This window comes from Leptopilina heterotoma, unplaced genomic scaffold (genome assembly GCF_015476425.1).
Source record: "Leptopilina heterotoma isolate Lh14 unplaced genomic scaffold, ASM1547642v1 Lhet_6, whole genome shotgun sequence".
Lineage (NCBI taxonomy): Eukaryota > Metazoa > Arthropoda > Insecta > Hymenoptera > Figitidae > Leptopilina > Leptopilina heterotoma.
In genome coordinates this window covers 213654-229614 of record NW_025111137.1, presented here as the reverse complement: position 1 = coordinate 229614, position 15961 = coordinate 213654, and the positions used below count along the sequence as shown (strand labels likewise).

Below are 15961 nucleotides of genomic sequence, written 5' to 3'. Positions count from 1 at the left end.
TAGAAAATGCCCTTAATTATTAAAAAAAAAATTGTAAAACTGTGTATAAATTGTACATACAAAAGGCAAACCGTTGTATATATACTTTTTCTGATATTTCAGAATTACTATAAAAAATCTAATCTAATTCTTTCTGATGAATCAAGTATAATCAAAAATAAAATCTTTTCACTTTAAGTTTTTTATTTTTGTTTTAAATTTTTAATTAGCAGATTAACAGAATAAGGTGGGTAGATTATAAAATTGCAATTAGGAATAATTAAAAATTTTTTTCGCCATTATCTCTTAGTGAATATAATATTACCATACATAAAAATTTTTATTGTGATTTTGATCGTAAATTAAAAATGAACGACAGAATACACCGGAAAGGAAGATGATGGTGGTTCTGAAGGGGAAGGACGAAAATTTAATCTCGCGACAAGAGTTATGTCGAATGGTGTCGAGGTCATCGTTGCGGGTCCAACTCCTGCTTTAAGGTGGGAGAATTCAAATTCTCAGCCAACTTTAACATTATCAGATGCTGTTGTCATGCTTCTTCCACAAGAAAAGCCAAATGAGTTTGTTACCAAAACTTGCACAACGACCTTTACGTATCTGAGTACAATCACAAAAGACGGTGTCACAATCGTCTCTACTGATCAGCAGGTAAATTTCAAAGACCTTTTTCCTATCCTTTAGAACTTTATCGTTTGGAATGTAATTTAAAACTTAGTCATAAATAAAAATATAAATAAATATAAAACATTTTTGTGATATTAAACTTAATTAATAAAATTTGACAACTCGATTTAATGGTGATGAAATTAAATTTAATATGATTTATGACAACTTAATTTGCAGGTTGTTGCTAATACGGCTACGGAGGAACGTCACCGGAAGCCAGCCTCCGAAGCTGCTGCTTATACATTAGAGGCTTCACCTACTTTAGAAACTGAAGTTTTTAAAACGACCTATACGTATCTGACACTAAATACGGATCATCCAGATGAGAAAAATGCTCTAGAGAGTAGCGTAAGAGTTATTACGAATACAGTTACTGCTCCTAAATACTACTTAGATATGATACTAGAACCCTCGGAGGCGCCAAGGCCGGAAACAAACACTTATTTGAGCACCCGAGTCCTAGAAAAGACAATTACTGAAGATGGTAGAACGAGAATTCAATCGACAAGTGATACTGTCACTCAGGTACGTTTCCTAATCAGTAATTTTGAATATCTGGGAGGAAAAGAAGCCAATTCCCTTTAAGAACAATTAAATTACACGCATATTATTTCTTCCTTATATTAAGGAATTTAATAATTTTCAATTTAATTAATTTTCGAGAATAAAATGAATATTAAATTAGGAAAAGTTTTTCAAACGAATTCAATTAAACTGTTCGTATATAGAACATTTGAAAGATTCACGAACTGAAAACCCCCATTTTGCCTCTTCTCCCCTATTGCTATCGTTCTATAAGCGAAAGGCTCTCGTATCTTCGAGAATAAGTAGGTGATGACCTTTGCCATTCGTATAGAAAGTGACTGATGTTTATTAGGTATTTACTCGCTTTTCAGCTTATAATAACAGAGTCGGCACCACCGCCTCGACCTATCAGCGTTGAAACCACACTGACGGCACTCGATGAAAATGAAAGTCCATCGCCAGATATAACCAAGACCTACTATATCACTTACACTTATTTTAATACCTTTTTGGAAAAGGATAGTACAGTAATTAAAACAAATGTCGCCACATCAACTGATTACGTCCTGGAAAAAGCGCCAAAGAAAACGTCTATTAAATTAGTTCCCGCTAATCAAACACCAGATCCAATTCAAATTTACGCAACTAAAACTTATTTGACAACGTTTACTTATTTCACAACACTTCTTCAGGTAATGAATACTAATTTAACTAAAGACATAATTTCAAATTCAATTTTCCAAATTTTAAGTACTGAAATATTCTAGGAAGTGAAATTTCCAGTCTGATGATTTTATCGATAATAACAAATTTTAGCTATACTTTTAGCTATAAAAAATGCCTTGATGAGAATTCATCGAGTAACTTTCTTTTTTCTTGTTTTTCAGGCGGGTCTAGACGGAAAAACTGCCACGACAATTTCCTCACGATCTCAAATCGTGGAGAATGTTGTCACTGAATCAATTGCGCCAAGTTTACTCGAAGCTGGATACATGAATGCTCTTTTAACAACGTCACAACATTCTGATCCGGTAAATAATGTCGTGACTGGATCGACAATTATCTTTTTCGACGACGATGAACAAACTCAACCCACTAGTACCAGTTTACAAGACACGCTTGCAACAGCAAGTCATGAAAATCCTGTTCAAGTTCCCGAAAGTTCGGAAATTCTTTCTTCTAACGTTCACAGTAATTCCGAGTCCGAAGAATCGATATCTCCCGAAGAGCAAGAATCTTCGATTCAGGTTTGAATTTCTATTTTTTATTTTAATTAATTGCAATTACAGTGGAAAATGATTAATGTCCGGATAATTAAAATAGGAAGAAATCGTGCCACCTGAAAATGTAGATGACTCGGATCAAAATAAACGACCTACGGTTCTAAACTCTGATCTACAAGTGAGCAATCTTCTGAACTTGGGATCGCTGGGAATTAATAGTCTTTCAGCGCTGGGACCAGTCATTACAGCAATGGCGGGATTATTACAAGGAAAAACGGCTAATCGGAGAAATGATACATCACCAATACCTCCTGGCTCTGTACCAGTTTCTGAAGCACCAGACACAACAACTCTTAGATCACCGATTTACATCCCAGTCGCGGATTTTGCTGACGGTGACATTGAAACAGCTGAAAGTCAAAACGTCGGTAAGTAATCTATTTTATTCTTAAAAATTCATTTTCGATGGGAAATAAATGAGAATTTCTTTATAGCTCACATACTAAATGTGAACCACAATCATATTCCGGAAACTCGGCACAAGGTAACTGCTAGTCTAGCGGACGGAATTCCGATATCTCCAGGAGAGGTGATAACAGCAAATAGTGACGTGATAATCGGCAAGCCGGGCAAAATGGGACCGAGACCACCGGAAAAATTTCTGAACGATGACGAACATATTGGCATGAAACCTCCGCCTATGTCGGTTCCGAATATTCCAGTACATCCAGTACTGGAGGTAGTGGAAGATAATCGAGATAACTTTAAACACAAAGAAATTTCGCACATTGGAAACATTCCTCTGGAAATTATCCCCGCGCATCAGATTTATGAGGAGCACATCAAAGTTCCGATTAGATATCCACTGAATCCACCAAAACGACCTCATCCTCTTCAACCACTGCTTCCTCCACCAAAGAGAATCAGCTCGAAGCATGATATTCTAGAAAATGATCCACTCCTACGACCTCCTGAGAGACCAATTGAAAAGTACCCACAAAAGTCTGAAAATGATAGTCCCAAGTATCCATGGAATCCTAAGGAACCATTGACACCATCTATGCCAACATCTGTTAATAAGGTATTTCGAAATAATTTTATTTCCTAAAACTAGTTTTTCCCTATTAAGAAAAGAATTTTTCTAACATGGTAATTTTTACAGATGCAGACGGATTCTTCAAAAACGAAAAGTTGGATTGAGGACCATCAGTCTTGGCCTCAGGACAAATTATATTTAAAGCCTTCGGAGTTCTCTCAAAATTCGGACTCAAGTCTGTCATTGACGGAACCGATTGTTCATCAAGTGCCTCATGTAATAGACCGAGGAACAGGACAACCTTTACTTGTCAATCTTCAACCAAGTCAGGTAGCGAACGTTGTAATTCCACAAGGCGGTACTCAAGCACTCATCTTCGGAGACACCAACGAACCCCACATCAGTGGGCAATACTTTGATGATCCCTCTCCTTATCCGGAATCCGAAGTTGGACCCACTTTTACATCCATATCGAAGGTATGGTTGTATGCTTAATTATTATTAATTAGCCTTAATGCTCAGATGTTTTTTGTTAGTAGTAAGTATTTACCAGCTATGAATTTTTCAGGGAGAAAATATACAATACCCAACGGATGAGGTGAACTATATGATACCACCTCCACCGAAGAATTACAAACCAGTGACTATAAAACCGGGTAATACAAAAAAGCCTCATGTGATTCCCCTCTCACAGACTCATGGTCATCAGGATTATATAAAACCTCACGGAACTTCAATTTTACGACCGGTGGAGCGCTATCCTGTTCGTCGTCCCGAAGTTCCAGGCACACCAGCAGGTCAAGGACATGTCCATACGGAAATATTGGTCCATCACAAACCGGAAAGTGTCAATCTACGACCTCAACCTGTATCCCATCGGCCTCATCCGTTCCCGATTCAACAATTACCACCTAGACGGGACTTTAACAAAGTTAAGAAACCAATAGAAATTACACCACCTAGAAGAACGGAGGTATCGTTGCCAACCGAAAAACCACAGGAGTTTGCTCCTTCCACAAATTTAGATACTGGTAACGAAGTATCTGGTAACAAGAATTGGAAGCTGAATCAAAAACCCCTTCGAACTTCCCTAACTAGGCGACCTAGACCAACGTTTAAGCCCCGCTACCCAACGAGAGGACGACCTGTAATTAAAAAACCTCCCTATATTACTAATCAACGATTGCCGTTAAAACCCCCAACTAATGTAGATCAATCAAATAGTTTCGCCAATACACAAATTTTGAATACTTCCGTTGAAAAACAGAAAATCGACTTCCCTTACAATATTGTCCCGAACAACGAACATTCCATGAACATCGATAACTCTCAGATCAATCAGCAGAATACGGTACCAAATTTCTTCGCTAATGGTGAGAAACCAGGGGCAACGAATTCCCAGACAGAGAGAACTGATGAGTACATACCGACCGGTGCAGTGGAATATAAAAATCCGTCCTCTGAACAGCAGATAAAAAATACTGGAAACCAGTATTATGCGCCTTATAACGGAGAGGAGTCAAATAAACCGGTATCCGATTCCGAATCTGCTGATTCTGATCCTGTTAAGTTTGCAACTCCGATTGAATTCGATAAGGGACAATCGGAAACTTCGATGGATTCCTCGAACAACGAAGATAAGACGAATCGAAATCAGAACGTCTACAAGAAACCCCAGGAAGTTAACGAAAAACCCGTTGACTCTAATTCCCATGTTGTTTTCCAATATCCTAGTATCAACAACGGTCACGATCTTCGAAATCAGTATGGAGTTAGACCCTACGATATGCCCATAATTCAAGGAAAACCGTTCGGAGTCTACGGTGTGAAGAATCACGATAATAGAGCACCAATTTACGGAAACGTTCAAGGAAGCTTCTCCTATGCGGGATCGAAAGGACACGATGACACAATTGATTTAAAACCACCAGCAATTATACCGCAATTTGAACCAAATGGTCATAGTAGACCCTACGGGCGTCCTGATGGCCAACCAGGAATTTATCAGCAACCGGAAATAATAACCAAACCTCCCTCCAAAACCTCTAGGCCAGATCAGTCAGATTTCATCCTATTTGGAGAAGGACACATGCAACCTGGTCCCGGCCAAGTAATTAGTGTAAATGCCGAACCCGATTGGAGCATAAATCATAATCGTTCAAAAACCCAGTCCCTAGGCAGACCGAATTTAGAGAAACCGTTACCAAAACCAACCCCAACTTACATTGGTATCTCCCGACCTGAAATTGGTTCCGGAGTTCGAATTCATCCAGATTATCCGCATATTATAACGAAACCAAAAATACGAGTTCCGGGACCAATTACAATTTCATCGGGTTCATCAAAGCCGGTTGATAATACACACAAGCGTCCTCAATTTTCTTTACCTATTGAAGCAATCGGCGATGAGGAAGATAGTAAAACGCAGACTGAACGACCTCCTAGTTCACTTGTAAAGAAACCGAGTAAAGAACCAACTGACGAAACTTTAGAAACTGCTTTTCAGACAAATTTCGCTAGTAGTGATTCCAAAGAGGATGCTAAAGACACTTCTAGTGATGGCTCGCAAAGAAAAGGAATACCCACAACCATGAAGCCTAAAGTACCGTCTCAGAATATGATGCCTCCACCTCGAACTTCTTCGAGAAAACCCACGGACCAGAAGACGGATAATCAAGAAGGAGTAAAGACATCTCTAAAAAGTACCGAAGTTGTTGGACTATCTCCACCACCTGTGGATATTACGACAACAAATCGACCAGCTGATTCGAAAATTACCACACTGAACGAATCTGGTTTGAGACCACCACCATTGTTTATTCCGTTGAAGGATTCTGTCAGCAAAGCGGGAACAATTTCATCTCCTAGTAACAAAATGGTTCCACCTAGTCCAAGACCCACTCACATCCGACCATTCTTGGCAGATATATTATCAGAAGACATGGTACCACCACCACCTATCAAAACTTCCAAACCTATCGAAATCGCTACTGTCAGACCAGTTGTGGCCGTTTCGGGATCTATCCAAATTGCTTCAGCCGTAGCGACATCGCACATACCAGTTATTCAGGATGTTGAGTCAAAAATACCGATAATTCATGGTACGGTTGATTTACCAGTCGTTGTAGACGTTCCAGAGATTCTCAGACCGGTGGAAACTAAAAAGGCGGAACATGTCAGCATTTACACAGCTCGACCTTTCGAAACCAAACAAACAACAAAGTTCGTATAGAATAAAAAAATTTTTGTGGTATTTTCATTACTGACTTAATTGACTTTCTTAATTTTCAGGATATCTATTCAACCGTCAGTTGTTTTGACAACTAATCTCGTAATACCAACAGCGACAGTTCAGGTTGAGGCGAGTAAATCACCAGTTACAGAATCCTCCACAACTTCAACTGTAATTGTCTCACGAAAACATAGCAAACGACCTGATCATCCAGTATTCTTGGAACCCAGTATGGACAATATTTTACCCTCTACGACGAAACTTGAATCAACCGAAACTCTCTCTTATCCTGTAAAGCCGGAACATAAGGAGAGGCGACCTACTAGCATTCATAGAGAATCAGTAACCAAGATTCGAAAACCCTTCAGACCTCATCTTACAAGGCACCATATAAGAAACAATACTGACAACCGAGTTGTATACAGTATCGCAACAAAGGTCGAGAGTTCTGTCAGGAAAGCAACACCTACCATTATAAAACCAAAGGACGTACCACAATTCATGAAAGGGGAAAGTATTGAAATTATCAAGGAAATTATTGGCACTGTTGAAGAACACGAAGTTATGGATAATAGATCTAATTCGAATAAAGAAATGAAACCAAAAGAGGTAATTATATAGTTTTTAGAAGATATTCATTAGATTTATTCAATTCGTTATAATTAATTCTTTTCTCTTGCGATCAATCAGTAATTCATTTTCATTCTCTAACTTTAGTTCACAAAGTTCAAGACCCTTACCATTACCAGAACTCAAACATCAGTTCTGGGTTCACCTCCTACTACTAGAACGCTTTTGCTCACTCATACCATGACATCAACATCTGTCGAAACCATAACAGAAACTCTCATTAGTCCTACGAATGTTATTTCAACAATAACTTCTACTATTCTTCAGTCTATTCCGGCATCTTATGAAAATGAGGCCAGCGATGATTCGATTGACTCTATTTTCGTTGTTATGAGTGATCAGAAACCACCTGAACCAGGAGCTGAAGAGGTAATCAATTTTCCTAACTTTAAGGGCAAATTGTACTTTGAAGGACTAAAAATAGTAATTCTTTAAGATTTTTTTTTCATACTGGAAAAATATAATTTCAATTTTTTGGGATATTTTTAATAAGGATTTTTTTGACAAGAAATTTTTAAAAGTACTCGAGTTAAGATGAATTATTAATGGCGGTGCACATCATGACTTCCAAACGGTGGGAAAGATGGAGATCGCAAATACAAAAAACGTATCAAGAGACTTCTTGAAGTATCCGAAAGAGAGGAATTAAGAGTAGACCTGGGATGTGCTCGCTTAATTACACTCTCAATCGTGAGAGTGAGTATTTAGTGACTCACTTACACTTCCCTTTACACTTTCACTTTTTTCGAAAGTAAATTTAATTTTCACTTACAATTTAAGTTAGGTACATTTTTCCAAAATCAAATTTAAATTTCACTTAGACTCTCACTTTTACTTAAACTTTCACTTGTTGCAAAACTAAATTTAATTTTCACTTACACTCACGCTTTCACTTACACTTCTCCAAAAATTTTGATTTGATTTTGACTTACAGTCTAACTAGCATTTTCACTTTTTCCAAAATTACCAAAATTACTTTTTAAATGGACTGGTATGGTACCCACCTAAGTTGTTTCTGGAATGTTGCTGAACAACAACCTGAAGAACAGAATATTCTATTGTAACATTAAAGTAGTAGCAGGTCCACCCGTACGCTATCAGACAATCGAAAGTAGCATAAAAAGGCGTTTAAATTAAATTTCTATCAATTCTCTTATTTTCTATGGACTGGTATCCACCTAGATTGCTGCTGGAGTGTTGATGAATAGCATCCTGAAGATAGAATATTTTGTTGCAACTTTAAAGTAGTAGCACCTCCACCCGTACGCTATCAGACAATTATAATTAGCTTAAAAAGACGTTTAAATTAAATTACTATCAATTCTATTTTTTATGGGCTGTTATCTATCTAGATTGTTGCTGAACAACATGCAGAAGAATAGATAGCACTTCCACCCGTACGCTATCAGACTATAACAGATCTTTTATTAATATTGAATTAACTTGTATCGACCGTTTAATGATACACAACACAAAATAATAAATTATCAAAGAGGAAATTCCGCTTCAGACCCAAAAACCGACGGATACAAACGACGGCGAGACAAGACACGATGAAACTTAGACACAATGACACCAACGGCGACTCTTATAAAAACAAATCCAACGACACAAACAATTAATGAATAAATAAACGAATGAAACACAAAAAACAATTGGCTCATTTATTAATCCAACAACTCAATATACTATACAAAACTCAATACACGAAAAACCCTGAAGTTTCCAAAGGTGGAAACCCCGAGTAAAACTCTGCCCTACTAATTACATGGCCCATGAGCTACTGAAGAATGAATTTCACGTTGACCGGCTTCTTTTGCATCCTTTCCTAATTTTGATAAGGGCCCACATATGGCCCTCTCACTCTCTCCAATGGACAGCGACAACCTGTAAAGAAAACTCGGGAGGGACCGCGGAGATTCGTGACTTTACGCAACCTCGCATGCGCAATTCATTTTCACAGAGATTTTCACAGAGAATAAATCCCTTGACCAAATGAAATTTATATATTCCCAACAATAGGAACGAAATGCTTCGTTACAAGACAATCGAAAGTAGCAAAAAAAGGCTTTCAAGGCAACATTTCCCAGGTGGAAAAGTTAACGTTAGCTAATGCTACTAACGTTAGACTAACGTTAGTCTAACGACATTTTTTATCACTAATATCAGATTATAACGTTAGTTAACATTAGTCTAACGTTAACTTTTCCACCTGTGTTTTAACACTAATACAGTGCTAAAACGGTATTGTCTAACTTTTCGATTTTGTCTTAATTCCTCTGACCAAAATAATTGTTGGTACATCCTCTCGTCTACTTTTTTTGTAGCTGCGTGCTTCTCCTTGACCTCCGGTATGAGCGATGATATGCTTTTCAGCCTATTCTTGATTGTCATATTGAAGTTTTTATGGACATCACATAACTTCAGCATTTTGCTGACCTCTTCCTCCATTCTTCGATTTCAAGCTGCTTCCTCCTCTCGCAGCCTTCGTCTCAATCTCTATTGCAGCAAGCAATGCCATTAGCAGAAGAATTACTGAAGACAGAAAAGCAGATGGCTTGACTCGATATAAAACACAAATTATAACAGAAAATATTAAATCTTGGGGTATACATTGGTAAATCCTAAATTAATGATATAAAATAATACTAAGCTACTACCAGGAACAAAACCAAATGTATTATTAGAATTACAAAAGATCATTAATTACGTGAACTAACAAATATCAACTTCTTGTCGAACTCATTTATAATATTTAGACAATTTCCGATTCGTCGATATAAAAGTGAAAATATGATCAATGGTCAACTATTTTTTCAATATTGCACGAAATATAAAGTTCCAATTTAGAAAAGATCAGAGAAATTTTCGATCTAAATCAAACCACGGTGGAACAAAGTGTAAAGCATTCATCGGCGTTTTTTAGTAATGCGTCAATTGATCAAAATATTGGCACTTCTATGAATGCAAGGTCGCAGGGGGAACTATTTATCTTACAATCCTTACCCTTATTGTAAGATATTTGATAGAATGATTTTTAAAGTAACGTCAAAATAATTTTCTTGTTTCAAAACATTTTTTTACGAATCTAATCATATTAATTGTATGAACAGGTGGAAGCTGAATATGGAGAAGAAATATCGAGGGATGAACAAGATCCAGCTGGTAATGAAATTCATCGAGTTCTAGCTGGAGGAATCTTGGGCGCACCAGTAATTCCTCTTCATCCAGTAGTCAATCAATGTGTTCCTGAATGCAGAGCTTTTAAAGCTGAAATGTGCGCCGAATTTAGTGGCGAAATGCGATGTGTCTGCAGACCGGGTTTTGCCAGAATGTTCCCTGATCGACCCTGTAAACGTAAGTTTGCGACTTAGGAAATTTTGATTTGAAATAAAATTATGACGCATGTAATATTTTGCTTCTAAATTCTTTCAGCTACATACACTTACACCCTTCGTGTTGGTTTGGATCGTATCGGTCGCGACAACGTCCTCTACACGGATAATATGAATGATACCACATCTCATGAGTACAGGAGATTAGCGCCTAACGTAAAGGAAGCTTTGGACAGAACTTTAATGCAAAGTGATCTGCGGGATCTCTATCAAGGCGTTAAAATTGCTGGCTTTGTTCCCGAACCAGTTCAAGTCAAATTCCATGTCTACTTATTTGACAATGCGAATGGAACTCACTTGAAAGAAATCATCCGGAAATATCTGGTTAACAGTAATTACAGTCTAGGTGGAACTGAAGTCTACGCTTCTCGAAATCTTAGTCTGGTGAGTAGGGTTTCACTTTAGTTCTTCTTTCCCCTTTCTGGGAAAATTTAAAATTATTGACCCACTCCTGTTTAGGTTGTTGCGGAAGATTTCGATGAATGTACAACAGTAGAGGACGGATGGTCACATCATGACTGTTCAATGAATGCTGTGTGTTTCAATCTTCCAGGGTCTTATCAATGTTCATGTAAGGAAGGCTGGGCTGATTTGTCTGAAAATCCGGCTTATCCTGGAAGATTATGTTCTCAAGCTCCATTAGGATGTTCCGCTTGTAACAATAAAGGACACTGTGTTTTAAATTCTCATGGTCACAATACCTGTGAATGCTTCCCCTGGCATAGCGGTCAGAAGTGTCAGATTAATCTTAAAGTGCTGCTGATCGCATTGGTTACAACGGGAGCAGTCCTTTTAGGACTATTGGCAGTTTGCGTTAGTTTGGCGTGTTTCCGTCATCCTGGAAGAAGGCGTTCCTCTGGTGATAGAAGAGCAATGATCCCAGGAGCAGGAACGGGAGGAGACACAAGTAGCGAAGGCAGTGTTGCAGAATTGGCCATTCCTCATCATGTTCCCCATGTTTTGCCACCACCACCACAAATGTTGGCTCCGGCACCTCCAGTCAAACGACCTATTAGAAAACCCAGCAACAGGCTGCGCCATCATGCCAGAAAAGTTATGCCTGTAGTTCCTCCAAGTAAGTTTTAGTCAACAACGTTATCAGCAATATTGTGGCCAATGTCCTTTTGTTGACAATTATCTACCACAACGAAATTTCTAACGCCACTTATGTTTGTTTTTCAGTAGCGATCGTCAACACGGAGCAACGTGATCGTTCCTTAACCGTAATGATCCCTCGTGCAAAATACCGATCAGCACCCCAATCAACTCAGCCAACCCACAAATCTGCTATTAAAAGCACATTTTCCGTGGAGGAACACAAGTTAATTGATTACTTGGAAGGAGGAATCCATCCAGGAATACGAAAACCAACTCCCATTATCAATAACGATTGCAAAGAGGCGGAAATACGAGTAAAGAAATCTCCAATATCTCCAACTGGAGCTCTTGTTAGTGCTGGTTTTCAAGTAAGATGAATTGATGTACTAAAAAATGTTAGTTTAGTTTTTTGATCCAGTGGTAACAATCTATTTCCTTTATAGGTTTCTGCCACAGTAACAAGAACAGTGGACGCTGAGTCGGCATTGGCTCGATCTTGTGGTGAAACTACCGTTGAGCCTGCGACAAAAATTTTGCGCTCCAATGACTTCCAAGGTGATATTGAATCAAGCCTTGCTCGCTCTTGCACCGAAACGACGATTCAAACATCAGCGAATCAACTTCTCCGCTTAGACATGCTAGACACTGGTTCTACGTTAGCAAGGTCTTGTGGAGAGACGACGATTTTGCCATCAACAAAGATAGCCAACTCTGATCGTAAAGATAACAGAGATGCTCGGGACAGTACTAGTGAGGGTCATACGATGGCTGAACGTGACCTCGGCAGTACGTTGAGACTTCCGGCTCAACATGCGCAACTGTACAATTCCGATAGGGTATGATTAAGGACTTATTCTCTAAATTATTTAGCTTTACCTCAATGTCGATTGGACTTTTCCATTAAAGCTTCTATGGAACAGCTGACTCGACTTTGGCACCCTCTTAATTGAGGAGCTAGATTCTATAACCGGCTTTTCGCTTGGACCGCAAGCGCTAATACCAGTCGGGTGGCAGTGAGCCCCTCTGGGAACTCGACTTGTATTATTAGCCCTTGCGGTCCGAGCGAAGAGCCGGTTCTAGAATCCAGCTCCTCAATTGACAAAACTCATTAAATGTATGACAAAATACATAGGGAGTTATCAAGATACTTCAGAATACCAGTGAGCATTCAAATATTTGTGTTTTACAACGATTATGTCCGTTAGAAGGATGTACATTTACATCCTTTTAGCGGACATAATGAAGACATTCCTAGATCTCCATATTGCTTTTGAAATCAATTAATGTTTCCTTAAGGGTAATCTTGAAGGAATTTTTTTATAAATGATTTACCTCTTGATTGTGCTGGGTTTTTTTTAGAAGTAAGTTTGAATATTCTTAAGGACAGTCTTAAAGATTTTAGTAGAAATCTTGACACTTTATTTAGATTTCTAGTTCTTTTAGCTTTTCTAGAAGTCCATTTGGAAATTTTTAAAGACAGTCCTAAAGAATTCAGTAGAAGTCTTTTCGCTCTTTCCATGTATCTTGTTCTTCTAGGTTTTTCTAAAAGTTCTTTTGCAATTCTTAAAAGACAGTCTTAATGATTACAGTAGCAATCATTTTCTACTCATTTTGCATCATACTATACCTTATGATCCCTTTTTAGGATGATATATTGCAATTTAAGTAGGACAGCGCCGTTTGAAAAAAGTATAGGCCATGTCCATGCTATTTTTGGTGGAACTTGTTTTCCGTGTACATATAAAAATTCTTGACGACATTCCTAAAGTTTTCCTAAGTTTTTCAAGAAGTAAATTTGAAACTCCTTAAGAACAGTCTCAAAATTTGCAGTAGAAGTTTAGCAGTCTTTCTTGGGACTGCATTGATTTTATGTTTTTATAGAAGCCCTTTTGCGATTCCCCTAGGTCAGTTTTGAAGAATCTTGCAAAAGTTTTTGCAACACTTACTGCCTCCATTTCTTCTTAGTTTTTCAGGAATCATCTATACGTTCATTTGGGTTTTTTAGGGACAGAAAGAAGATTAGGGAAAATCTTGAAGATTTCTGTAAAACTCATAATAATTTCCAAAGAATTAAATTAATTAATTAAAGAATTCAGTAGAAGTCTTGTCTCTCTTTCTGGGTCCCTCGTCCTTCTAGGTTTATTTTAAAGTTCTTTTGTGATTCTTTAAAGTCAGTCTTAATGATTGTAGGAGAAATCTTTTCCTATTCATTTTGCATTTCCATTTCTTCTAGGTTTTTTTAGAAGATTAAATAAAATTTAAATTATAATTTTCTTTTTCCAGGCGAATAGCGACAGGGAATCGAATTTCGACTCCTTGTAGTCGTTTTCAATGAGCTCAAAAGTAGGAAAAGGAAGGAGAGGAGGTGCCATGGATTTAACTGACACGACATCCATCAAATCTACCAACTCTACTGTCGCGTCTCCATATTTACCTATAAAAATCGACGGCGAATTTGAGCACAGCGGCAGGCCGCTTTTGGTTTATTGAAATTCGTCGTTGTCAGTAGCAGAAAAACTACCAAATTCTGCTTCAACAATTCACAATTGTACATCGACTTTGAGCGTTATTTTTAAAAAAATCACCCTTTCCCTTCTCTCTCTCTAAAAAACGCACAAAGTCAATGAACAATTCATTCGTTTGGATCGTTTACTCTCCCAATTTTTTTTAACACATCAAAAGAAAAACAATGTTCCTCTTCCGGAGTACATTCAATCCAACGAAAAACGCTTTCTAATTGCGTCCATTCAACGTGCCAAAATATAGCCAATGATAAAAAAAAATCTTCGAAAATCGTAATTCTCAATTCCTAATAAATCGACACCGTATTTATATCTAAATATACTCTAATACGCTACGTTTTTTAATATCAAAAAACAAAAATTACTTCCAATTTTAGTACCTGGTAAATCTTTTACAGCGACTCATAGCACTTGACAAGTGAAGAATTTATCATTCATGATATTGGACGGGATTAACGATAAATATTTTGAATTTGGAAAAAAAGACGTATTATATTGTATGATTTATTATTATTATTTGTTGTTGTTGTTTGTTTACATGTTTAGTCTATTTTGTACGATTTTTAAGTCAGCTAGTTCGACTTCGTTTTGTGTGTGTAAAAAAATTTGTTTATTATAAGTTATAAATTGTAAAATTAATTTTAAAAAAAGAGTGTAAATGTTCAATTGGAAAAAATGTTATATATTTCAACTGTTTCTTTTTTTTTTAAAAAAAAGGGAAAGTAAAAACGAAGTCGAATCGAAAAATTAGATTCGAGAGGGAGAGCAGAGAAGAATGCGTTGTGCATGGTGGAATAACTATAGCTTTATATACATATTTTTTTTGTGTATCTTAAGAAACATTTATAATAACAAAAAAACGAATAGGTGTTATTAATGAAAAAAAATTCTCTCCCTGGCTAAATTTTATTTTCTGTAATAACCAAGTGCTCGACTCGCTTCGATCATTGAATGACGTTGGCGATATTTCGCTTGTGTCGCAAAAACGTATTTACATGTACCCTTATTTTTATATGTTTAATTTTAAACAAAAATTTTGTATCTATTAAAAATCTCTGTTGTACATAACGCGCTTCTGAAACTTCTTCTTAGTTTTACGTCTATATATATAAATATATTTTAAATATAATATTTTAGATTATTTTTGTATACATTTCGAGTATTCGATAGTGCCTGTGTACTTATGTATGTTTAATAAAAAAAAGTAATAATAATAATTTGTTTTTTTTCCAAAATCCTTGAAAATACTTTGCTTGTTTTTGCTGCTAGCAGCTTGCATGGCTGCTAATCGGGTTGCAGTCAATTTGCTTTCGTTCCATCCCTAGAGATGGCGCTCTGTGCTCCTCTAAATGAAGCTAGCTTTCTAGCTGTTCATTTTAACATTTTCGAACCATTTGGAACAAAAATCGAAATTTCTTCACATAACCAAAAATATGGAATTTGTTTCGAACCAGAAGGAACAAAATTGTAAAATAAAAAACAATTCGTATACATCAGAAATCTGAGAATTTTTACGTGTTATCTTCAATTTTTGACCCCTAAGTTTAAATCCCTCTATTCTCCCCTCCATTGAACTTGGAAGATCCCCCACCAGAGTCAATTGTCAGCATCGCAAAGTTGCACCTCGAGGAGAG

General features: G+C 37.1%; 1 protein-coding gene across 4 annotated transcripts in view; it reads left to right on the top strand.

Annotated features, from left to right (window-relative positions):
* LOC122509106 overlaps positions 1 to 15541 on the top strand; it is an 83501-nt gene extending 67960 nt beyond the window's left edge. The window contains exons 4-19 of one of the 4 annotated variants that reach the window (XM_043622889.1): positions 359 to 648; positions 844 to 1191; positions 1563 to 1883; positions 2079 to 2438; positions 2515 to 2842; positions 2909 to 3495; positions 3577 to 3927; positions 4019 to 6672; positions 6742 to 7291; positions 7580 to 7681; positions 10426 to 10669; positions 10748 to 11091; positions 11167 to 11782; positions 11890 to 12173; positions 12249 to 12641; positions 14089 to 15541. In XM_043622889.1, the coding sequence (XP_043478824.1) occupies positions 359 to 648; positions 844 to 1191; positions 1563 to 1883; positions 2079 to 2438; positions 2515 to 2842; positions 2909 to 3495; positions 3577 to 3927; positions 4019 to 6672; positions 6742 to 7291; positions 7580 to 7681; positions 10426 to 10669; positions 10748 to 11091; positions 11167 to 11782; positions 11890 to 12173; positions 12249 to 12641; positions 14089 to 14127 (7811 nt within the window). In that variant the 3' untranslated portion in view covers positions 14128 to 15541. Of the gene's footprint in view, positions 1 to 358; positions 649 to 843; positions 1192 to 1562; positions 1884 to 2078; positions 2439 to 2514; positions 2843 to 2908; positions 3496 to 3576; positions 3928 to 4018; positions 6673 to 6741; positions 7292 to 7399; positions 7682 to 10425; positions 10670 to 10747; positions 11092 to 11166; positions 11783 to 11889; positions 12174 to 12248; positions 12642 to 14088 lie in introns of all 4 variants that reach the window. The other 3 variants (XM_043622888.1, XM_043622887.1, XM_043622890.1) reach the window with 3 other exon arrangements.
* Positions 15542 to 15961: the final 420 nt, after the last annotated feature.